General features: G+C 54.2%; 1 protein-coding gene across 8 annotated transcripts in view; it reads left to right on the plus strand.

Annotated features, from left to right (window-relative positions):
- RGS3 (regulator of G protein signaling 3) overlaps positions 1-23,039 on the plus strand; it is a 117,059-nt gene that overhangs the window by 52,279 nt on the left and 41,741 nt on the right. For 5 of the 8 annotated variants that reach the window (XM_045081744.1, XM_004747852.3, XM_045081742.1 and 2 more), the window contains 2 exons: positions 4,469-4,512; positions 11,156-11,278. In XM_045081744.1, coding sequence (XP_044937679.1) covers positions 4,469-4,512; positions 11,156-11,278 — 167 coding nt within the window. Of the gene's footprint in view, positions 1-4,468; positions 4,513-11,155; positions 11,279-15,666; positions 18,761-23,039 lie in introns of those variants that run through there. The other 3 variants (XM_004747855.3, XM_045081748.1, XM_045081743.1) reach the window with 2 other exon arrangements.

Raw genomic sequence — 23,039 nt, forward strand, 5'->3', positions numbered from 1 at the left:
TGATTATGAAAACCGAACCCTTACCCAGTTGTGCTCATCGCCCAGTCTGGGGCCACAAGCCCAGGACCCTCATCTGCTCAGCCTCCTGCTAGAAGGAGGGAGGGGAAAGAAGAGGGACTCCACCTGGCTATGCTTTGTTGGGGGTGGGTATTGGATGGGGGAAGAGAGCTGAGGGTAGTAGCTGGGACTCTGGGCTCAGCTCTGCAGCTAACGCGCTGGGTGACTTCAGCTGGTTCTCTCCCATTCCTGGGCTCTGGTGTCTTGGACCGTGGAAGATGGTTTGGACAAGCCCTTGATGTTCTTTCCCAGCTCTGACACCTCCACATGGACCCTGAGGTTGCTGTGAGATGCTGGACGGTGCCCAAATGTCCTACCTCCTCCCCTTAGAGTGCGGTTGGGGGTGCTCGGCTGGGAATTAGCTGGATCTTCCCCTCCTGGAGCCCTCAGACCCAAGCCTTAAAGTTAGAGTCAGCGTGAGCTCAGCCTTCCACTGGGTGGCGACTGGTCAGAGTGGTGGTGCGGGGCCTGAGGTGTTTCAGAGAAACCTTCCAGATGCTCAGCTCATGTGAGCAATAGCCTTGGGCAGGCATGGCTTCCTGGAGGTGGAGGCCACATCCTCTCTGGGCCAATGGTGGGGTGAGGATGGCCGAGGCCCGTTCTCCTCAGGAGGGATAACCACGGCAACCTGAGCCTCCTGGACTGACACGGGTGTTGGGGCGTATGTGCGAGTAGGCATGTGTCCTGGGTGGGGGATGGTTGGGCGCTGATGCGTTGTCATGCCCTTCCCGGTCAGTGTCAGCCAGCCAACAGCGAATGTGGCTCCTCGGGGACATGGCTCAGTGACACTGAGCAGTCAGGTGCACGTCCCATCCCTGAGATTTTGCTCCAGGCATCGGAGGAACCCCTGCCTCCTCCCCTGAGACAGGCTTGTGGGTCCAGTGTCCCCCTCTGCTGCAGTCAGAGTTGGAGTGGTAGAACCCAGTGTCCTGAGTCCTGGCGCCCGTCTTCCAGCCCATGTCCCTGGCCCCCACAGACACCTGCCGCCGCAGCCAGGGCCTGAGTGAGGGTTTTAAGAGGTACACGTGGGGCCTCCACTGGAGCTTCTCGTGGCAGAATGGTGACTGACAAATGTGGCTCATGCCTCCCAGCTGTGTCCCTTTCAAGTCAGCATGTGGGAAAAGTTCTAGTCTGGGGCAAAGAGGATGGGAATGAGGAGCACACGTGGCCTTTCCTGTGGGCTAGGGCTGGTGAGGGCTTTTCCCCGGAAGGCGAGAATCTACCCCACCCAAGGACCTATGACTCCCGTGTGTGACTTGCCTGAATGGAGCTTAGCTCTGCCGGCCAAGCGTCCTCCTAGGGTCTAGCACGAGGCTCAGAACATTGCCGGTGCCCAGTGAATGTTGCTTGACTGAGTGAATGTGTAACTGACTAGGAGACTAGAAGCGCTGTCCAGCTTGGGAGCTGGAAAGCACCCTTCTCCACGGCTCCCAGCTGCTGGCGGCTACTTAAACCTTAAGCCGGCCCTCCTCCTGCCCAGCATTCCCCCCAGCTTCAGCAGGTCTGAACGGCAGTGTAATGGGAACGGGTGGAGAGCTCGCGCTAACAATTGGGACATCTCCGGTCGTCCGGGGCCCATTGTAGCCTCTTCCTGTCTCTGTCGCCCACTGGCTTTGCTGGTCTTTGTGTTTCTCCCTCCCTGGGTGGCCAGCATCCCGCCCACAGGGTGTCTTCCTGGCCTCTCAGGATGACCTGGAGATGTCCAGCTGATTCTTGGGCTCTCCAGCCACCCTGGGGAGCCAGGTGCGCAGGCTTGGAAACCCAGTGGCTTAGGTCCCAGCTGCTGGAACGCTTGGAGTTAAATTTAGTCAGTTGGCATGTGCTGAGTGCATCCTCAGAGCCCACCTGAAAGCTGGCTGCCAGGTGATAGCAGGGGGAGAGACACGGTCCCATCCCTGCACTCTGGGGGTGTGCAGTTGTGTAAACCGGTGTGAGGGAGGGGGAGCAGAAATGGGACACGGGTCGGAACACAGGCTTTAGAGGCAGCCGTCCTGGGTTCAAATCTCAGCTCTGCCCCTCACTCACTGCAAGCCTGTACAGCTTGTTTTCTCTCCCGGGGTCTCAGTTTCTGCAACTGGAAATGGGAGCAACATGCCTCCTGGCTTGTCACACAGCGTAGGGAAGGCTTGGCCGATGGTTGAGTTTGGGACCTCAGACTAGGCTGGAGAGGGCCCTGGGAACATGACAGAGGGGTCAGACTTAGGTGGGGAAAACATCTCTGGGCATCTGGGACTCTCTCTGCACAGCCCACATTCCTTGGTAGGAAGCAGGGTTCACCCAGGGGCCGGTGACTTCTGTGGAATTTCAAAATGGTGATGGCAGTTGGACTGTTGGATGGAAAACCCAAATGTGGGCTACCTCTGTATCCCTTTTTACTCACCCCACATTTCCACACTCTGGAAAGCCCAGAGCCCAGACTTTTGTCCCAGAAGGGCTCCTAAAAGGGTGAGGTTGCTTGCCTGGCTCAGCCACCTCGTGGCCTGCTGCTCTGCAGCTGTGGCTCCTTCCTGCCACCCTGGGCTCCCGAGGCTTGCTGTCCCTTTGTGAGGCTCCGAGCCATGCTGAGCACTGCCCCCATTCCGTCCTTCTCTCAAGTGCTGCCAGCACAAGGCTGTGACATGGAGCAGATTTCAGGGGCGGTTCGGGGTAATGCGGGAGGGTGGTGGGCAGGGGGTGTCACAGCCCAGGAAAGTAGTCAAGCAGTCGTCAACCACCCCCTCGCTGTAGGGAATATGTCTGAGTTTCCCCCCAACCTCGGCCTCCTGTCTCCCTGAGGTTCCCCTCTCCTTGGCTTCCCCCCGCCCCTTCTAGAGCCTTCTATTCTCTCACTGCCAGCTTCTAAAACCCACATTTCTGTTATTTTCTCACATAGATCTTTTTGTTTCTCCCTTGGCACTAAGATCTGGTTCCGGAAAGTCAAGGAGACATCCAGTATGTTTTCTTAAACAAAAGAAACCACCTCCCCTTGTCTCCACCCTCAGCAAGGCAAGAAGTTGGCAGAAGCCTCCAAGTGAGAGTTTCTCAAACATGATGGACTTCATAGGTGGGGACTTCTCCCTCCCAACCCTCCTGTAGGTGGGGAGAAGTAGAAGGATTTCTTCTAAGTCCAGAGTGTACCCCCACCCCTGCACTTACTATTGGCCTGTTTTTCTCTGGATCTTGCCAGCACCCCTGGCCCTCGTTTTGTCCAGGGAACTGCCCACGTGCTTGCTCCAGGTTGGGGGCCTGGCTGTCACCCACACGAGGGTCCTCACTCATGACTTTTCTTAGGAATTGGCTTGACCCTCTGTCTCTGTTACTTTTTCACCTTTACTTTACAACACATTTTGGTTTATTGGACCATTTCTTTGATTCCGATGTGTGTTGAGCCCATTTCCTCACATGAATCATGGACGATAACAGCCCGTGTGTCCTAGGGGTTGTGGCAAGGGCTGGGCTTATACACGGACAGCACGGGGCACAGTAAGCGTGTGGGGTTTTCTGCAGGTGGAGTGGTCTTGAAAAGGACTACCTGGCCAGTGAGGTCAACAGCTTGAAACTCAGGAAGTTCCTAACCGTCCCTGGTCTGTGCACAGAAGAATGAGGCCCGGTGGGGAGCCATGCCAGGTTCCGAGGAGCAGCCAGCAGTAGTCAGAGAAGGCGCAGGGCTTCTTCCGCACACTTGCTAGCCGTCGAGCCACACCTTGTGCTTCTGTACCTCGCTGCCTGTGCCCATGCTGTGCCCATGTCCCCCTCCTTTCTTCCCCATCCTTTCTTTCTCCTCCTGCAAGAAGCCTCCTCCGGCAGCCAGGGTCATCTCTTGGTCTGTGCGTTTCCGAAGCAGTCTGAGCAAATACAGCTTCTGTAGCTCTTCTGCCTTCACTCCTCTGCGGGAGGAGCGGGGAGCCTGACGCTCCCGCCCAGCGGCCTCCCAGGTGGGAGGTGAAGAATGAGTGAATTTGGGATTCAAGACCGGGGCTCTAGGAAGACACACCAAGGAGCTGGGCCTGGGCTGGGAAGCCGTCTGTGGGCGACATCGGCCCATGACTGGAGGGGGATCTTGAATCTGTGTCCCTCTGGGTCCCTTAATACAGGGAGCATGGAAAGAGGGAGGCCTCCTGAGATGGACGACAGCTGGCAGTTTGAGGCCCAGAGGTGCTCCTGGATACCTGTCCTGGGGGTGGGACCACAGCATTCCTTGGGTGACACTGACCTGCGGGCCAAGGCCCTATTCGCCACATCGCCATCTGCTTAGTTACTTAGTCGACTTTCCTCCAGCGATTTCCCCGTCCCCTGTGCCTGCCTCTTCCTTCTCCTCCTTCCAGGAGGTACCACCTACAGGCTTCTGGACGAGGCAGCTGGCGGTGCTAGGGCAAGCTGCTTGGTCTCTGGGGCCGACCTTAACTCAAGTCTCACTTTTGTTCCCTCCAAGGTTCTTCAGAAGACCTGAAGTTCTGTGTGCTGTATCTAGCAGAGGTGAGTCCTTGCCTCTAGATCCACAGAGAGCTCTGTGGCCTGGCACTGGTGGGAAGACATTGGTCTGGGTGTAGTGCAGGGCTCTGGGGCCAGGCTCCGTAGCATCTCACACCGTGATCCTGGGCAGGGTTGCTGCCCTGTGAAATGGGGACAGCAGTCCCTGCCTCAGTGCCTCTCATCTCTGTGTGGAGGAGCAGTGGGCACAGAAGGGTCTAGAAGGGGGGATGCCTGGGTGGCTCAGTCAGTGAAGCGTCTGCCTCTGGCTCAGGTCATGATTTTGGGGTCCTAGGATCGAGCCTGTGTCAGACTCCCTGCTCAGCAGGGAGCCTGCGTCTTCCTCCCTCTGCCTGCTGCTCCCCCTGCTTGTGCACATGTGCTCACTCTCTCTCTCTCTGTCAAATAAATAACAAAAATCTTTAAAAAGTGCCTAGAGAGGACAGAAGGACACTGTGATCCCCTACTCAGGAGACCCTGGTCTCCAGCACCTGGCTGAGTCATCGTGAGGGTGTGGCCTGATACCCATGCCTCACCTGATTTACTTGGTTAGAAGTCTCTCTTCTGGAGATTGCCCTGATTCTTGTGCCGGCCCTTCTTCCTCTTTTTCCAGGCAGTCCCACCCATGACCCCTCCTACAGCATCTTTTCAGTATTTTATTTTATTTTTAAAAGATTTTTATTTATTTATTTGACAGACAGAGATGACAAGCAGGTAGAGAGGCAGGCAGAGAGAGAGGGAGAAGCAGGCTCCCTCCTGAGCAGAGAGCCCGACTCTGGGCTCGATCCCAGCACCCTAGGATCATGACCCGAACGGAAGGCAGAGGCTCAATCCACTCAGCCACCCAGGCGCCCCTCGTCAGTATTTTAAAGGGATGGAAGGTAATTGCACCTTTACGTGGGCCCCCTAATGCAGGCTAAAGAAAACATTAAGCATCTGTGTTTGGGGCTGGAAGGATGCCCACTTAGTGTGACTGGTATTCCTGCTTGTCTCGGTCTGATCAGAAGCACATATGGGCAGTGCTATGCTTTTGCTAAACAAAATCAGGCAAACCACTTACTGCCTGATATAGTTTGGGAGATCCCTATCGTCAGACCAAGGGTTTGATCACAGAAGTCTGTGGTGATGAAAAGGCTGAGAGCCACTGAGCCATCCAGACTCTTAAATTTTCAGCAGATTTTCTGTTCCCAGTCTCATGTCTGCTCCTAGGAGCAGGGGCAGTATCTGTTCCAAACAAGGATTCATTAACCCCGTTTCTGTCCTCTGCTTCTGCTTACATCCGTCCCTCCTAACAGTCCTGAGAACTGGCCAGTCTTGTGGGACAAGACACTCTGGGTAGGGCATGGTCTACACTAGCTGGCCAAAAGGAATACACCCTTTTGAGAAGGAGTATGTATGTCACTTATGACTGAAAATCATTCATCTGGTTCCTGGCCATGAAAAGAGGTGCAGGCCTCCGAGAGAGTCCCCTGTGGGGACCAGATGCCTGGGGGAGAAGACAGAGTTGACCAGTTAGCTTCACGGTAGGGCAGAGAGTTCCAAAGGGCAGTAGGCATTGTCCGAGCTGAGCTGGGGACCTTGGCTGCCCCCTGACCCAAGGGCCAAGAAGGCATTTGATGTCTCCCTCTGCCCCATGTTGGCACTCCTCTACCAGGCCCAGGAAGCAGCTGGCAGAGGCCCTGCAGAGCCAGTGGGGATTCAAGTCCATGGAGCTCTGCAAACAGCCTAGCAGCTGTGAACAAGGCTGGGGAAAGTCAGAGCTTTGGCCCCTCAGCCTTGCCCCTCTGGCTTCCAGTTCTCCCTGGCAGGGCCTGAGATGAAGCTTCAGGTTCTTTAATGCCGGGGAGAGCTTCCTGCCAGCTGGTTTGTGTGGCCCAGAGAAAAGCACTTCTGCTCATTGGCTTCCAGGGACCTGGGACCTCCCGGCTCTCCAAAGACTGCCAAAGGGTATTGATCCCCAGCCTTTTAGTTCAGTTAAAGTGCCAGGAGTTCTGAGCCAGAGGGGCTAGAAGATGCAAGCTCACAGGCAGCCAGAGGCCTCTCTTTTCTCCGTAGAGGCTGTGGGAAGAGGCACATCTGAAACAGGAAGCCAGGGTGCCTGCTTGTCCTGCTTGCCCTGCTGGTTTTGGATCCCAGGGGGAGCCCCAAACTCAAGTCTTCATGGGACCTTTTGACAAGTGGTGTATCTTCATTGTCTAACACGCAGGTGGCTCCTGGAAAAGAAAGTGAGGCAAGAGAGTCAGGGGTTTGAAGGGTTTTCCGTGAAATCCAGAAAGCCTCAGTTGCCTGGCTGGCCCCAGCTTTGGGTATTTCCCCGCAGTAGGTCCTGGGTGGGATTGTCCTAGGCAGTGCTCGGCCTTGGGGCCTCTGTTCTCCTGGACAGGTGTCCCTCAGTCCCTGCAAAACCAGGGGACCAATACAGCCCCCTGCTACCTTGAGGGCACTGGGGTCCCTGGGACAAAGGGCATGTTGGTCAAGGACCGTTCGCTTAGAATCTGATCCCGCGCTCCATTCATTGAAGAGTCTATGCTCTGGGGTTAGGAAGTCCTAGACTTGCATCTGGCTCTGCCGTTTCCTAACTGAGTGATCTGGGCAAGTCACATACGCTTCTCTGAAACAAGGCTCAAACAGGGCCTACCTGGCAGGGTTGTCGTAATGATTAAATGAGATTCAATAAGATACCCTGACCAAAGCACTTAGCACAGAGTCTGGCACACGGTGAGTGCTCCGTAAATGGGATTATTATTATTGTCAGCTTCATAACGGGGGGAGAGCTTTTCGTATTCATTTATTCTCCATTAGAGACATCACTAATGATTTATTGACCTTTTAAAAAGAAAGCTAAGAGGAATATCTCATGTTCCTTGTAATGTACACACAGAGTTATACAAATGTGGTCAGATTACAGGCTCTGGAGGAGGCAGAAAGCAGACTTTGACTCTCCTTTCCTGAGGTCTCCTGGGGCCGCTGACTTAGCCTCTCCAAGCCCCAGTGTTCTTGTCTGGAAAATGGTTAACAGCTGTGCCTTTCCTTCCTACCTGGGTCGTCAGATCATTTAGAACTAAAAGAGAGGTTCATCAAGGCGAGTGAACAAACAGTAGCAGAAGGGGTTTTGGTTCCTACAAAGATAATACTGGTTCAAGAACGAGGAGGTAAGGCAAGACAGGGTTTTTAAGGAGGCCAGGAAGACCTGGGTTTCTGGTTGGTTTTGAGGATGTTTGAATGCAGAGGCCCAGGCCCAGTACTGGCCCATCAGGAGCCCTGTCTCTGGGTGAGTGATGTGAGGATGCCTTCAAGGCTGCTTAGTGCCTCAGCCCTGGATTCTGGTATGTGAGGGCTCAGTGTGCAGTGGCATCAGAAGCAGTGCCTTAAATCACATGGGGATTAAGAGAGAACATTCATATCGAGCCCTCAGGCAGGCAGTGGGGTCCCTGATTTGGATAGATGTATGCAGATGGGAGTTCAGCTTCCCTGGAGGGAGTTGGTTCTGTGCATTCTCTCTTTACCAGACCAGCCTCCAAAGCACCTAGAGAGAAGCCTGGGGAACAAGGAGCCCCTCAGATGTTTGCCCATCTAGGACAGCCAACCCCTGACCCTTGGCCAGGTCTGGGTTTAGGTCTTTGGTAGCTCAGAAGGCTTCTGGATTCCCTAGCCTTAGGAGGCTTTCTGCTTCAAGCTCTCAGGACCAGAGATTCAGCCTCAAACTCTTCTGCTGAATCAGGTCATATGGTCATCATCCCAGGCAGAGGGAAGTATGATTTTCTAAAAAGAGATTATCCACAGGGTAGGGAAGAGGAAGTGGTTCTTGTGGGTGTCAGTAAAATGGACAGAATCACAGCCTCTACCTGGCAAGGTTGTTGGAAGAAGGGCTGAGACCCCACTGGTGACGCACTTAGTGCTGTGAGGGGTATGGCATGTCGGGGGATGTCTCAAGATGGGGACCCTGGCAGCCCTGTCACTGTGAGGGGAGGCTCTCCTTCTGTCTCGTAGGAAGGGGCCACTGTCCTTGAACACAGAGCAGTGTGGAATAATACGAAACGGTTCCAGCGAGCTCTGTAGCTGCTCTGAGAGCCGCTGCTGGCATTGCTCTTTAAAGGCCTTCATGCTCGGGTTGCTTAGGTCCCAGTCTGCAAGGAGGATCATTCCTGCCAGCCCTCAGCATCCCAGCAGCCTCTGAGGGGGCCTCCTGGGTTTGGGGGAATCAAATCTCAACGGGTGTTTCTGCAAGGCTCTGAGCCTTCCTTCTGCTGCTCACTGGCATTAAGAGGTGGAGGAGGCCCTCAGCCACTCCGAGCCTTGGTTTTCCTCTTCCTTGGATTGGGAGTAACCATCTAAGCCCTCTCTAGCTCTTCATGGGATTGTCAAGGTCAAAACGAGAGCATGGATGGGTGGGAAAATTCTCTTTAAAATGAGTTAGATAAAATGAATTGTTATTAAGGCAGAATTCCTGCTTTGGCACAGAAAGGGAAGAGGAGGTCTGGCTCTGGGAGATTAAGGGATTTGCTGAAGCCGAAAGAGCTAGGTAAAGGCAGGGCCAGCTTTGTGGAGAAATGGCCTTTCTAAGCTGGAAAGGACCAGGGTCCTTGCCTCTCTCCTCACCTGGCAGGGGACCATGATGAGATGGAACACAAGGCCCTCGGGTCAGCTCCCGCCCTAGCTGGCTTCCCTCCGGGGAATCTTGGGGTCTTTTTTGCTGGGCTTGTCCTTCCCCTGTAGTGGGCTGGGGGTTCGGAGAAGTGGAGGAATCTGTTGTTAAGTGGGAGGATTTCCTCCCCATATCCGCCCAGTTCCCTGAAGCTAAGGAGAGGCGATTTCTTCCCTCCGATGCATTTAGGAAGATCTGCTTCTGAGCACTTTGGGGCAGGAGAGGAGTGGCTGGTGCTCTGGGAACACTTAGCATGGGAGCCGGCCCCGCCCCAAGAGTGGCATCCCTGAGGGTTGGCGGGGTAGTGGCAGAATTGAGACTGTTGCAGTTGGTAGTTGATGTTGCTGGTAACCCTCTCAGCTCAGAGCTCTCACATGTGCTGTTCCTTCTGCCTGGAACAGTTTCTCCCAAGCGCTTGCCTTGCTGGCCTTTAGTATTCCAGCCTTCACCTAAGAGCTGCCCCTGTAGAGAGGCCTTCTCTGACCACCAGGCTCAAGCAGCACCTCTCCCTTTGGGCCTTTTCCCAATTAGTAATGATATTATTTCATTGTTTATGGGTTTATTGTCTCTGCCCCAACCTGAGTGCCAGAGCTCAGTCTCTCTTATTTGCTTCTTCATATCCAGGACCTAGTAGAGTCCCTGACATGCAGCAGGCACTCAATAAATATTTATTAAATGAGCAAAGTGTGGCATGATAACAACGGTAGCTGCTGTTTGTTGAGGCCTCCGATTGTTCTCCTGACTTACCTGCTCACGAGCTCTGAGAGGGGGTGATGTCGTTACCACAGGCCTTCCCACTTGACAGCCTTTCCTGAGGTCCACAGGTAGGAAGTGGCAAAGCTGGAATTCAAGCCAGGCCTGTCCAACTGCAAAATGAGGAAGGACTGCATAGAAACACTGTCTTTTTCTCAGTTCCAAGCCATCCAGCTCCTGCTCTCAGCTCCCTGGCTGAGCTCATGTAATCACAGCCCTGTGAGGTTATAATCAAATTCCAGTGGAGTCGGAAAGAGCCTGCAGTCCCCTGACCAGAGTGTTCTAGAGTGCATGATAGCCCTGGGCCTGCTCGGCTGCCTCCAAACCCACCCCCACCCTGCCCCCCCAACATGTTCCAGCTCCCCAGGGCCACCTCCCTGGGTCTCGGCAGCGCCCTGATGCTTGTGCCAAAGCTGGCCTGGCTTTGACCTCATCCCGGAAGTCTCTCCAGGAGCCAGAGCTTACTGAGGCCATTACTTGCCAAGGACTGTGCTGGGTCCAGATGGAAAAGGCCTTCCTGGAAGGATTTTCTAGTCTAGTTGGGGGGATGAGATGGCACTTGACAAGGTTAGATGGCAAAGCGGGATGGGAATGACAGCAGTGGCCGTGCTGGTGTCTGTCCTTGCACTTGGCTGGGTTGAAAGACCCCAGGTCGGGTCGGACCCAGCTCCTGTGCCAGGCACTGGTGTGGCCACGTGACTATGCCTGCCAAAGACTTCCTGAAGGGACCTGAGTTTCTGTTTGAGTTCTGTTGTTATATCTGTCCAACTGTCCATCTAACCTGGGCTTTGTGATCAGATCCTGTGCCACGGTCGGGGGGAGGGGGGCTTTGTGAGCGGGAGGTGGGGTCCTGACTCCACAGGGCATCAGAGGGCTGGAGACCTTGGCCCTCTGGGTCCCCCATGTGTTCCCCCAGCTGCCGCCTTGTGCTGCCTGTCCCCGGGGGTGACCTCACCATTTCTGTCCTGTGGCTCTCCACAGGCCTCCACTGTGTTGGGAACTAACGCCTCCCCCCACACACAACCCGCGGGCGCACACCGCGCGCTCGCCAGCTGGCCCCCGATCCAGCTTCCCTGCTCCTCGGGCTGCCTTGATGTCACTGGGGATTAGTGTGCATTTGTGGCTTTTAGCTGGCCCTCCCCTCCCTGCTGCAGCCTCACCCTCTGGAATCCGGGGACGGGCTTGGGCCTGGGAGCCCCCGAACCAGGGAGCAGCCCTGACCATCCTCTCCTCTGTTTGCCCTGACGTCAGAAGGCAGAGTGCTTATTCACTTTGGAAGCGCACTCACAGGAGCAGAAGAAGAGAGTGTGCTGGTGCCTGTCGGAGAACATCGCTAAGCAGCAACAGCTCATGGCTTCACCCCCCGAGCGCAAGGTAAGGGCCTTGCTGGTGGCCGTGGCCCTGGCTGCCTGGCCTCCCCTCCCTAGCCCGGACCCTCAAGCCTCTGCATTGATCCTGGGACCAGCTCCAGCTTAGGACTTGGACTTGAGCAACAAGCTCTTGGCAGGGAGGCCGGTGCTTGAATTTCTCTCCCTCTTGGCATGTCATGGGGTCCACTGAGTGGGTTCCGCTTGGCTCAGGTAGAACAACGGCGCCTAAGGGAGCATGGCCATCGCTTCTCGGCTCCATTAGATGGTTTGCCTCCGGCCAGGTTGAATTGGGGTTGGCCTTCTGCTGCCGCCTGGCAGGGAGGCCCCCTCTGCCACAGGGTAGGTCGTGCCTAGGGGTAGCGCACTGAATGTTTGATGCTGGCCAAGGGCTAGTACCATTGGGAGGCGATGTCCACAGTGGAAGCTGTTCTGGTTTGATGCAGGCCCTGGCCAAGTGGAGCCGAGTAGAGTTGGCTGGGGATGAGGGGCCCGCCAGCTGGAGCATCGGGGAAGATTAGAGCCTCCCTGCTAGGGCTGACTAGAGATGGGTGCCCCAAAGCCGGTCCAGTGCCTGTGGAGGGGATGGGAGCCAGGTCATGGCCTTCCTCTTTGTCAGCCGGAGGCCAGCCACCGGGCACAGATGTATTTCCCCTTTGTGAATCACGCAGGTGACTTCTCTCTACTGAAAGTGTTGGCCATTTGGGGGTTTGGTGTGGTTGGCTGCGGAAGGATCTGAGTGGGTGGTCCGCTGGCTCGGGGCGAGAGGATGAGCCAGTAAAGCTGGCGGCTGGGTCTTCTTCCCCATGCGTTTGGCGGGCTCACAGCGGGGGCTGCCGGGACGGGCCTGCTGTGGACAGGGGGCTTCTGGGCAGCCGCGCCTGGTGTGGCGGCAGATAGCAGCCCTGCGGCTATTCCCTCATGAAGGAACAGTCTGAGAATTTGGTCATCTCAGACTTAGAAGTTATTTTGTTTTATACCAGCCAGAGACAAGAGTAACTTGATGAAGGGGGACAGTGGGAAGAGCATGGACTTCGACTCACGCTCTGCCACTGGCTGACAAGTCACTTGACCTTGGGCAAGTCTCGCTACTGCTCAACGCTTTGGTGTCCCCATCTGGGAACAACAGTTCCTCCTTCAAAGGGTTGCTGGGAGAGGGAAATGAGATGGTACAGATGCAGTTCCTGGCACAGTGCCTGGCACGCAGTGGACGCTTGCTCAAGCATAGCGGTGGGGACTGCACTGCCGTGCTCCCCACCCCAGCCAGCTCCTTGTTGCTACTCTCCCATTGTCAGGCTCTTCTGCTGATCCGAGACCTGTCGATGACGCTGTAGGCTGCCTGGTATCCTTGATCCCGGCTTGGTCATGGTCAGAAACCAGACCATTCTCTGCTCTGGGGCAGTCCCTGGGATGATTCATGGTTGAACTCATGCCTCCCTCCCCCAGCTTTCTTATATTTTGGGTTCAGCTCCTTCTGGTGGGTGACGGGTAAGAATTCTTTCTGCCTCAACTTCAGTGTTTGCAGACAGTGTGTTGACAACTGTCTTCTTGGTGCCTGGGGTGGTCTCTCCATCTCCGGTTGGGAGGGCAGTGTGAGTGGCTGAAGGTAGTCCGAGTTTCTGAGACAGGCTCTGGGCCCTGCCGGCTGTGGATTTGGCTGGTGGACACTGGAAGGACCCCAGAGTTTAGGGCCCAGCTTTTGGGCCATGCCAAGACCTATGGGTGCCCTTGGCTGGCAACAGTTAGAAAACTTTTCAAATCAAAACTCTTTAAATGTGTGTTTACTGGAGCAGCTGTGTGTTGGGGGGAGAAGGGTAAAGAAAGAGCACTGGGACAACCTCAGAACTGCCCCCTTGCCTGAGAACTAAACCCTGCAGTAGCCCTGCACAACCCATGCCCATCATCCTAAGAAGGGAGTTATGGAAGCACCTTCTGTTAGGCAGGAAGCCCCCTTGGGGTCTCAGGCCCAACCTCCCCCACCACACACACTTGAAGAGTCTTAGCAACTTACTCCTTCTGGTCCATTACAAAAAGCTCCCCGAGAAAAATTCTGGTAAATATGATTTTCTCCAGGCCAATGGAGTTCCAGGAGCACTCTACCAACCTTAACAACTTGGCCTGGTGGCCATCCAGCCGGCCCACTGGTCAACCACCTGCACTCAGGTCCACCAGGTCCTGGCATCCTCAGAGGTGACCAGGAACATCTTTGCCAAGGGCTAGGCTACAGCCTTTCTGCTAAGGTTGCTGACCTCCAGGGAGAGAGAAGAGGGAAGGCCAGGCAGAGCTTAGGCCCCAGCTTCTTGCTTTTCAGGCAGAGAGAGTCCTGCTTGATTAATTTGTCCTGAGTAGCATGCCTTTATTTATTTATTTATTTTAAATGCCTTTTCTTTACTCCTTCTGAGAATGCTCCGCCTTCCGCCTTCCTCAGCAAAAGGGCAGCCTTTGCCCAGGCTGCTCCCTGCCCCACCCCAGATGCCTCTCTGGGGAGAGAAGGGTTTGCAGGGGGTACTCCCCGGAGTCCCATGCTGCCCCTTCTCCACCCTGTTCAACTGTGTTTGCTGATCCCTTGGAAGGGGGGGACTCTTCATACACCTCGAGGAACATGAAGTTCTTCCCAAGCTTGTAAACCGTAAATGGGACGTCCTGAACATGAAATGCTTGTTGGGAAAGGCAGAGGGCGGTGGAAGAAGATGGATTCCAAGAACAACAGAGAGACCGATGGGCCACCACCTGTGTGTGACCTCTGCAGCAGTTTCCTCAGTGGTCCTCCTCGTGCATTGGTCAGGTGGCTCTTTCTAGCTCTTTGAACTTTGGGATGGTCTTGAAAGCTTCCCAGGGAAGATTATCATGGAGGGCCTGGGAGTATGCAGTCTCCATGAGGGAACCCTGCCCTATAGATTTCCATAGGACTGGATTGCCCATGAACTCTAATGCCTGTAGGGGCTGGGTCTGTTGGGGCAGTCACAGGCTTTCTGTGCTGTCCCTAGAGCACCTGTGGGTTGCAGCTGGGGTTGGGGCCCTCCACTGGGGCAGTGTGGACACAACGAGGCAGGCAGTGTCCAGCCTGTACCCCTTCTCTGGGGGCTCTTATGCCTTTCTCCAGCTCCCTTGGAGCTGCCTGCAGTTAGGGAAGAGGCTGCCCTGGGTCACCCATGTGAGCTCTCCTTCTCTCTGTACAATTAAGACCCAGCTTCCTTCTGCTCCCCACACCTTCTTTCTCATCAGAACTCTCCCTCCTTACTTCAGTATGGATTCCTAGAGGGAGCCTGCCTTTCTTCTGCCTTGGATAACTTTCACTAGACTGCCCCCCATGGGGAGGGAAGCTGGGATGCTTCTAATTTAGAATAACTCACAGGTAGTCCTGCCTGGGGCCAACAGGGGCAAATAGGTGCATCTTTCTTTGGTTATTCAATCAAACACACAAAACAGATGACTCCTCGGTGTCAGACACTGGGTTAGGTCCTTTGGGGTCCCAGAGATGGATGGGACCTGTCCTATGGAACTTTCCTTTCACTGGGCAGAGGTGACTAGGAATGGCAAGCCACAGTTTAAAGGTGAGCCTGTTGGGGTCCTGAGAGCCATCTGGAGGGGTCCAGGCCGCACATTCAGCGTCCACTTTGGGAACCTCCTCTGAGCCCCCGCCACACACACAGCACAGGCCTGGGTCAGGGGAAGCCTCTGAGGAGAGCAGGCTGCTGATGGCCATCAGGTAGGAGAGGGGTGCAGGGCAGCAGGAACAGCTCCGTTCTCGGGGTGCACCCCGGACTCCACGGTGGGAATGCACAGATGGATCCGCCACGCTCTTGCCTTGCAAGATCGCAGTCCAGGGGCAGAGACAGATATGCCAACAGACTGCTCAGAAATAATCCTGCAAGTGATATGGGAGGCATAAACAGACCACCCTATGAGCTCAGGAGAGGCACCAAGCCTCGCTGAGACTCAGTGTTTTCGTCAGGAAAGTGGACGGATTGACAGGGTTCTCAGGACGATTAAGCTCAAGTCATGTGCACACAAGAAGAGCTCTGTGAACTAGCCGCTCTTGTTCTCGCTTGAAAGCTATGTTTATATAGGAAGATTCGTCTAGTGGCCTTGCTTATTGAAGCTGAACGCTGCTGCTCTGAGCACATGGGATGCGTGCTCCAGGTCACTGCCTGCTAACCAGCTGCTGTATTTTGGGGCCCAGGCAGGGAAACTGAGGCCTCCCGAGTCTCCTCTGGCTCTGAGCCTTCTCCCAGATGGGACGCCTTGTCATCTCCACTGGTCAGCTAGAGCGGGACCAGGGAGATGCCAGGGTCTGTCCAAGCACCTTAGGAAGGAACAGGGGCAGGTCTTGGAGACAGGCAGCCCCGGCCTGAGTAGGCAGCGAGCTAATTCCAGTTCTGTCTGGTTCCACAGAAACTCCACCCCTATGGCTCCCTCCAGCAGGAGATGGGGGCGGCCAACTCAACCAATGCTACCCAGGATAGAAGCTTTACCTCATCAGGACAGACTCTGATTGGCTGAGCAAACCCAAGGGCGGGACTCTGCTTCTGGCAACTTAACCCTTTCTTGGGCATCCCCTACCACACAGTAACCTCACCTCAACTGGACCCAAAACGGAGGACCAAGATGGTGGGCCTAGGGTCATCTGAAGGGAGTGGCCCCACGGGTGTGTGTGTGGACTGGCTTCAGAAGGACCACAGTGGTGTGAGAGGCTCTGTGGGCACATGCCGACTGGCATCAGAAAGTCCCAGAGGGAGAGGACTCCCAACTTTTTCTCTACGACGAGAAAGGAGAAGAAAGAGCATCTGGGCTTCCCGTGGTGCTGGTGCCTCCTTTGGGGGCAAAGGAGAGGTTGGCGGAGGTCAGCCCTGCTGGAGAGCAATGTCATCAGCCTCCGCTGCCAGAAGACGTCTTGACGCAATCACTTCTTCATCTGTTCTCATTCATTCACTCCTTCATCCGGCAGATATTTGGGGGCCATCTACTTTATGCCAGGCTCTAGGCTAGGACCTGGGGATTCTGTGGAGAAGGAGGTGGATATGGTCTCTGCTCTTATCAAGATACCAGTCCTAGAAGGGGAGTGAGCGTTAAATAGATACACACACACACACACACACACACACGCACGCACACACATGCGTGCACAAGATGACAAACTGATCATCCATGAAGAAAAGGATTCCCTTAAGAGAGAATATTATTTAGATTGCTATGGGGGGTGGGGTCAGTGGGTAGGGATAATAACTTTTAAGTTGAGACCTGCAGGCCAGAAAGGAGTTAGCCAGTCAAGGATTTTGGAAGCAGTGTTCCAGGCAAATGGAACAGCCTGGGGACAGTACCTGAGACGGGAAAGACCTTGGCCTGCTGGGGCCAGCAAAGGCTAGTGTGGCGGGAGCTGCGTGACGAGGCAGACCAGGAGGGTGGGTGGGACCAGATCACGCAGGGCCATGGTGGTTAATGTTTTGCTGATGTCACTCTACATACAGGGGGAAGCCACTGAAGGCTTTCAAGAGAGGGACAGGCTCAGGTAGAAGAGCCTGAGAGCAGAGAGCCCAAGGAGGCACCCAGGTGGTCTAAAGGGATCAGTTAAGGGGTCCGTTCAGTCTTCTGGGTGAAGAGCTGTGGTGGCATGTCCTGGATAGTCTGGGGAGGTAGATATGTGACTTTCCAGACCTTGGGATACAGTGGAGGCTCTGGGCCGCAAGGAGAGAATTCCCTGGCCCCCATCCGCCTTTGTTCTCCTCTACTTTGTCTTGTTCTCTCAGTGATGCAATTGAGCCCTGGAGCCTTCCTCACAGAGCCTCCTTCTGGCTGGGCCTGGGTGGGCAAAGTGCTGAGTTCTAGCAATGGCTGTGGAAGGTGGGAACAGCTGGGACTTCGCCTGGCCCAGGTGGGAAGGTTCACAGCCCCCAGGCCTCAGTAGAGATTGCCCATCCTGTGCTGAATGGTCCAACAGGAAGTTGGGACACAGTCCTCTAGAAACAGATTTGGTTTGCTTTCTGCAGAGCTCCCAAGGTTCAGGGACTGGGGCTAGGTGTGGCTCAGCTAAAGGAAGACCAGTTGGGGGTGAGTGATTAGAGCTCAGCCTGGTCACGGCCTGGAGCTCAGGCTTGTATAGCTCTCCTACCCTTCTCTAACTGCCAAGACCTAGAGGGAGGGAAGTCAGAGGTCACAGGTCTGAGTAATACAGGTCGGACACAAAAGGTATATGTAGGACCACAATCACTTGCATAGAAAAACGGGATCAAAGAAGCTGGAGAGATGGCTCAGGCCAGAGAAGCCCCTGGACCTTGGATGGTCTCTGCGTCATGTCCTGTAAGAGCTCAGTGTCTTTAGAGAGGGCTCTTGTGCCTGGTGAGGTTGTTTAGCTGCCGTGGCCACTTGAACTCTACGAAGGATGGTCCAGAAGGGAATGCTATGTCCCTCACCTCCCATGTAGGCAAGATCAGACACTTCTTGAAGAGGGGATGGCATGTATCTGCCAGTGACCGTGCCGATGTCCCAGCCCAGCAGGGGAACAGGCTGGGCCTCGCGGCCTGGCAATACCCGTGTCTAGGGGCCTAGACTCCGCCTGCAGGGTTCATTCTGAGAGGCTGAGCAGCTGCCTCAGCAGAGACAGCAAGCTGCACTTGGATTTCATTTGATTCCCTTATAAAATAACATTAAGGGGAATGCGAGGCCCGGGAGGATCGCCTGTCTGGAAAGGCAGCAAGCTCGACTCCCCAGGACCTGGTGACCAACCTCCGCCCCCCCCCCCCCCCCCCCCCCCGCCGACTGTTGCCGAGGACAGGAGCTCTGGCCACCGGGAAATGGAGAATCAGAACATAACACGGAGCCCTGGGGACAGGGCTTTCCTCCCAGCTTGTCCCCAACAACCTGCTGACTTGACTGGTGCTCCCGTTGGGGTCCTAGGCCCAGCCAGCCGCTGGGGGAGCAAACATCAGCTCCTGGAGGGCCTGGGCCCGTCCATCTGGGGACCGTGGGGAGCCACAGCACCACTGAGGCTCTGCCTCTCAGATGGATGAAACAATGCCCTGGGCTCCACGGGCTCGAGAAGATGAGATAGGACGGAGCAGCTGCCGCTCTTCAGTGTCCTTGGCCGTCCCAGCCCGGGATGATGGACATGCCATGGAAATGGCATCTGAGAGTCATAATCACGGGAAACACGGCTGGGCCCCGCCCTCCACATAAATCATGCTAAGAAGCCTACACAATGGTCTCTTTCCTGATGGTCCAATTGTCTTCGTTTGGTGTCTGGGGCCTGGGAGCCGGGAGGATGGGAGCAAACCATTTATTGTTAAAAAGGCCATCTGTGCGATTTGAATACAAAGTGATCCTTTAAGTTCTCCTCACACCCTCGGATCCCGTGTTTTCTGAGTTCTCAGGCGCTGGGTCTCTTTTGAAACTCTGTCTCTCCTGGAAGGAGCCATGCCGGGTCTCTGCTGGCCTGGCCTTTTGACCCTTTGGGAGCTGGGACCTGTTGGAAATAAGGACATTTCTTTATGTATGTCTTGTCTGTTTATTTTTTTTATCTTTTATTTAAACATTTTTCATCCACCAAAGCCCTCCTTTCTCACACAGCCCCAGGTGGGGTTTGCAGAGTGAGGGTGGAGGCCATCTCTGGGAGGGTTCCTCACAGGGACAGCGGGGCCTTCCAGGGTGGCAGCCAGGGTCCCCAGGCATTATCTCCCCAGACCACCAGCAGCCTCGCTGTACGGGTAAAAGGGCCTGGGACTCAGAGACGTTAAATGATTTATCCCAGATCACACAGCTGGCAAGACAAGCCAGGGCCTTTCCATCTGACCCACTGCTCATCCCAGATGCAGAGGCTTGCTCTTTGCGGGCGGAAGCAGGGAAATCAATCATCTACTTCCGGGAGAGGCAGGAGGATGATATCGTGCATGTGAAAGCCGTGGCCCTTTCAGCTCTAGAGGAGATGCCTTAGGATAAATGAATCTTATTCTCCGCACAGTGGAGACTAAGCTCCCAGAGTTCACGTGTCCAAGGGGTAGCCCAGAAAAGCGCAAGAGCTTCACACCAGATTTGATATGAAGGACAAGGGAGAGTTCCTGAAGGCAGGCTGTGAGGGGGCGCTGGAATGGTCACTGAACGGCCCTTTCCCTTTCGACTCTGGCATTCTAGAGGATCAGCCGACACAGTACTGGGTACCCAGCAGCAATGGAACTGAGGCCAAAGGCAGAAGGGGATAGCTACAGGTTTAGGACCTGAGTCCTGGAAATAGGCCTTTGGCCCGAGCCCCATCAAGGGCAGGGAGAGAGTCGGCTCTGCACTCTGGGCCCAGATTTTGCTAATTGACTAGTTCTAAATCTCAACCCCAAGTGACTGGGAATCAGCTGGACTGGATTTCAGACATTCCCCTGAGGAAGCAGGCTCTTTTCCCCTAAATGGCTCAAGTGTTTTCCAATCTCTGCAGCCTTCTCCTCTCCCCTGCTTGCTGCCCATCTGGCTCTGGACAGACTGCCAGCTTCGCCATCTTGCCCTTCTCCTCTGCCACGGTGGTCTTCTTGCTTTACCCCCCCCCTCTTTTTTTAAAGATTTTATTTATTTATTTGACAGACAGAAATCACAAGTAGGCAGAGAGGCAGGCACAGAGAGAGGGGGAGGCAGGCTCCCTACTGAGCAGAGAGCCTGATGTGGGGCTCGATCCCAGGACCTGAGCCGAAGGCAGAGGCTTAAACCCACTGAGCCACCGAGGTGCCCCCTTGTTTTAGCTCTTAAGGAAGACAGCACAACCTGACTCTCCATACTGTCTTGACCTTATCTTCCCTCAAGCCTTTCTCTGAACAGGGCCACCATCCTGCCCTTGTTCCCAGATCCTTGGCTTAAGGGCAGAATGATAACATGGGGTGGTCGGGTGAGTATGTACACTATGACCTGTGTTGTCTCTTTAATCCGGCCCTCATGAGGTTCACTATCCCTGTTACACATCTACTCTCCTTACACCCAGCTGGTAGAGAAAGATGCTGAGTCTCAGAGAAGTTAAGAAACTTGCCCAAGGTCACATAGTGGGGGTGGCGAGGATTGGACTGTGGTGGCCCAGTGTCAGGGCCCCTTGGATTGCTCTGCATTACTGCTTTCCAGCCATCACAGACCAGCCAAGCTGCTTCAGACCGTGAGGGAGGCTGTTGTTAGAATAAAGGCCAGGTCTCTGCTCGGCTCTCACTGGGTACCCTCTACTCTCATTGTGTGCCGCCAGTCTGACCACCCTGGATTATTTCAACCCTTCTCCGAACTCTGTGCATTCGTATTTCAGCCATTCCACCTATGGCTGCCTGCGCCTCTTTGCGGCCCCTGCAGTCCTCAACCTTTAGGGCTCAGCCCCTCTCCAGAGACACCATTCTCAGACGTGCATCAAAAGTGCATCAGAAGTCGTTGCTTCCTTCTCTGTGGCCCCATGGCATTCACCCTTAACAGTGCGTTAGGCAGATATGTCTCTTCTACAAGACTGTGAGCTCCTTGGCAGCCAGTAGCCGTCCTATCTTGTCTAATTCTTTTTCTGTTACTGCCCTATTCTTGATACGTACTCAGGAGATGTTGTAGAATTGAATTGGGTCCTATGGTTTGAGACTCTCATGTTCTAGAATTTAAATAAGGAAACTGAGTCTCAAACCAGGTAAGTGACCTGGCCATAGTCATGGGCAAGTAAGTGGTCAAGCCAAAGCTCCTGACTGTCTTGGCTGAGAACTTTCTCTGTTGTGCCTCCATCTGGTGAGAGCAGAGCCTGGATCCCCACGTGTTTTACTAAACAATCTGGCCAAGTTCATTTCAGGGTCATGGATACTACAATAGTCTATGCTGACTCCTTGCATCCTCAGAGACAAAGGAGAACTAACCAGAGCTGCTCCCATGGTTCTCTTCCCCAGATTTGTGGGGCTCCCCTCTCACTGAAACTCTTGCCCTCAGAGAAAACCTGAAGATCTTAGTTCAAATCCTGATGTTGCCGGTAACTCACTATGGACTTTGGGCAAATTACTCTCTCTCTCTGATTATCTGCTTCTTTACCAAGAAAAGTGAGACAGTTGAATCTAGATGAGCTCCAGGAGTCATCTTCAAAGTCTCAGAACTCTTAGTAGCAGGTTAAAGGGAGAAAGAAAACAGACAATTTGGTCTTCACATTGGAACAAGAGTGTATGCATGGTGGGTATATGCAAATGTGTGGCTAATATTCAATATTGGTTAATATTCACATTATTGTGTGGTTAATATTCATCATGTACTCACGATATACTTACAGATCTCATACTGGAAGGGATCCCTATCATAGGTACACAAATTATGAACATACTCCTGCCTCCTCTCACACAAAGATGCCTCCTTCCAGACTGGCCCCCAAGAAGCCAGTACAAAGAGCTTCTAACCCCAAATCCTCACCTCTTCCTTTTTCCTTTCTACTCACAGACTCTTGTTTGAACTTCACATATATGTGTTCTTTAACCTTTCCCATGACTAGGTCTATGACCTATGCTGACTTTCAAGTGGAATTTGTGGTAATCAATACTCAGTACCTTTCGTTTCTCGTGTGGTCAGAAATCTCCTTCAGACTCTTCCCCAGAAGTCACCCCTGACATTTTTCATTGCCTTTAAAGTATATCTTCTTTCACTCAAACACTATTCCAGGTAAATTTCCCTGTCTTTCAAATGGGAATGACTTTCTCTGATAGCTTTCGGCTATTGCTCCTCATGGAAGAACATTAAGGGTTAATTAAGTAGGCTAGCCCAAGAAGCTGACCACTATTTAAAACAGAGTTTTCAGTGGGAGAGTGCATTCTGAGACCTGTCATCAACTCTCAGATAGACCTTGGGAACACAACTCAATACATACCCAAGAACCAATGAGTACAGTGTTTATTTTATGAATGACTGGAGTTTTGATGGAACCACTGAACCTTTGAATGGGGAACTGAAAATTCTCCCTCCTCCCACCCAAGATGGGTTGATGAACAAGCTGATTTATAGAAACCAAGACCAAGAGAGGGGCAAGAACCTGGCCAAGGGCCAAGCAGTTGGTGTTAGAACTGAAACTAGGCCCCAAAATAAGCTTCCAGTCCAGTGTCCCTCTTCTGTGACTTTTGAAGAGTCGGCTAGGTTGGGGGCAGGGGAGGGCACAGATGTCCTAGAGACACCCTCTTGTCTGACTCAGCTGTGTTGTCATTAGAAAAAGTCAGTCACCACTTTGGGCTGTAATGGAAATATTGAGAAACGGCCTGGCTAATGGTGTGGGGAGAGGTTGTCTAGTCGGCTGGCTGGTCTATAAATTCCTGGTGTGTTCCTGCTGGAGCATAATGAATGGGGCTGCTGTTCCAGCTGGGGCTCTGAGCGTGGCAGGACTGGTGGAGATGCTCCCTGTGCTCTGTTCTAAAAATAGTGGTGGGAATGCAGCTGAGGGGAAGAGGAGGGGGGATCCTTTGGGAGCTGGGTGGGGCGCCTCACCCCCTTCCTCTTCCTGCCAGGCTCTATGTGAGGAAGGGCCGTAGGTTCGGAGAATTTAGGTCTGGGAGGGTCCTAGAGCCATCATCCTTCACACCCTGTTCGCAAACAGAAGAGGAGGCCCCGCGGGAATGGACTGGCCAGCAGTGGCTGGGCCTAGGAAGAAGGTCTCCCCTGGCAGGCTCTTTTGCCCCTGCTGTTTCAGCAGGGAAGCTGCAGGCTTTGGGAGGCTTTCTCTCACTGCCTCTGGGTGTGCACAGAGCCTGGGAACTCCTGGGGCCGGATGTGGTTGGGCTTCCTGAGAGTCGCCCAGCAGGCGAGGAGTACAGGCCAGTTTG

This window comes from Mustela putorius, unplaced genomic scaffold, assembly GCF_011764305.1.
Source record: "Mustela putorius furo isolate JIRA1106 unplaced genomic scaffold, ASM1176430v1.1 tig00000580_pilon_pilon_pilon, whole genome shotgun sequence".
Taxonomy (NCBI): Eukaryota; Metazoa; Chordata; class Mammalia; order Carnivora; family Mustelidae; genus Mustela; species Mustela putorius.